The 1,686-nt window shown below is 43.0% G+C and overlaps 1 protein-coding gene across 1 annotated transcript in view; it reads right to left on the bottom strand.

The window, feature by feature from the left end:
• LOC125483089 (dynein axonemal heavy chain 6-like) overlaps positions 1 to 1,686 on the bottom strand; it is a 343,417-nt gene that overhangs the window by 53,431 nt on the left and 288,300 nt on the right. The window contains 1 exon segment of the mRNA XM_048596614.1: positions 1,045 to 1,227. Within this exon segment, the coding sequence (XP_048452571.1) occupies positions 1,045 to 1,227 (183 nt within the window).

Raw genomic sequence — 1,686 nt, forward strand, 5'->3', positions numbered from 1 at the left:
AGACTTTTTCCATACAGCTGTTCACAGGTCTTTGGAATTTTTTCCTCAAAAAGGCAGTGGAACATTTGAATATTTTTAACATAGAGAGATAGACAGATTGTTGAAAAGCAAAGGGGTGAAATGTTTTCAGGGTAAGAATGTGGGGTAATCTGAAAAGCCACAGTCTTATTGAAAGGCAGAGCAGCATTGAAACCAAATGAGCTACAGTTGCTCATAATTGGATTGTGTGTAGAGTGAGTCACACAAAGTGGCACTTTTGGCGGTGCACAGGGTGGGCCCATGGAGGATAAAGGAATAGTGGGAAGTAATGGAAACCCAACAGTGAAGGTACCCTGGCTGCAGAGATTGTCTGCTTGAGGAATAGGATGGAGATAACACAAAGCAGGATGGTGATGGCAATGGGAAACTTGGATGGGATGGTACAATTGGTTAATTGTTTGATACAAATTAGTCACGGAAAGTTATTATTTGTGCTAAAATCAAAAATTCTGTCAATTTCAATGAAAGGTTGAATTGAATTGGGACATTCCATCAGTACCAACTGTACAAACGGTGAAGAAGATAATGACACTGTCTTACCTGCAGAATTTCAGAGATGAATTCCAATGGGCATGTAACAACACAAACTGGAATCCTAAATAGAGGTGTTATGATGGAACAAGATGAGCAGTCAGGAAGCTGTTTCCTTCATTGACCATTCCTCAAACTATAACAGGCCGAGTTCAAGGAATTGGAGAGTTTATTAAATAACACTGAGCTCACAGATAGAAACTTTCTTTTTCAACTCCAGAGAAAACAGTTCCCAGTTGTACCTTGCCATTCCATAACTAAAGAAATCACGAGACCAGCGTGTGTTTACATTCCTAGCCTGGTTTTTATACATAGGCAGCTTGATGTAGCTTTTACCAAAGTGAAACAGGTTGACTCTGTGAAAGTCTTTGAAGGAAAGGTTATGAGAAACCCTGTACTCAAGGAGTAACTGTTATATTAAAGAAACTAAATTGACTACAGGTCTATGCCAGCAGAGACGGTAATAGCATGTACCTCATCAAAATCCACTTGGGTGAAGTAGACGTTTGCCACTCTGAGCAGGGCCTCTTTGGGCCACTTGTCATACCAGTCTATGGTGGAACAGTTAACCAGTGAGGGGTTCATCCGACAGCGTTGGCGGAACTTGGATCCAGCGGGGCTGATAGCCAGGGCAATGTGGAGCCTCTCCTGAACACGCTGGAAGGGAAATGAATAAGATCAATGCTCAAAGACTGCACATCCGGCTATCTGCTTTCCTGTTCTTTCACTTCCCCTTCTGCTTCCAAAATTGATGTACTTTTTTTTCCCCAAGTGTAGAACACAAGGGTACAGTTCCACAGTCATACTGTGTCACTGAGCACCAGCTTCAACGAGACTGTCCAATGTGAGCTGCTTTCTCTCACTGCCACCACAGGGGTGTCAGAGCAGGATGCTCACTGACTTTCTGATCTCCCTGAGCTTTTTCAAAAAAGCAGTCGAAATAGGATTAAATGTGACAATGGCAAATGGAGTATAACAGGGGTAACCATGAAGTTCAGAAATAGTAGGAACTGCAGATGCTGGAGAATCTGAGATAACAAGGTGTAGAGCTGGATGAACACAGCAGGCCAAGCAGCATCAGAGGAGCAGGAAAGCTGCCGTTTTGGGCCTAGACCC

This window comes from Rhincodon typus, chromosome 5, assembly GCF_021869965.1.
Source record: "Rhincodon typus isolate 14 chromosome 5, sRhiTyp1.1, whole genome shotgun sequence".
NCBI lineage: Eukaryota > Metazoa > Chordata > Chondrichthyes > Orectolobiformes > Rhincodontidae > Rhincodon > Rhincodon typus.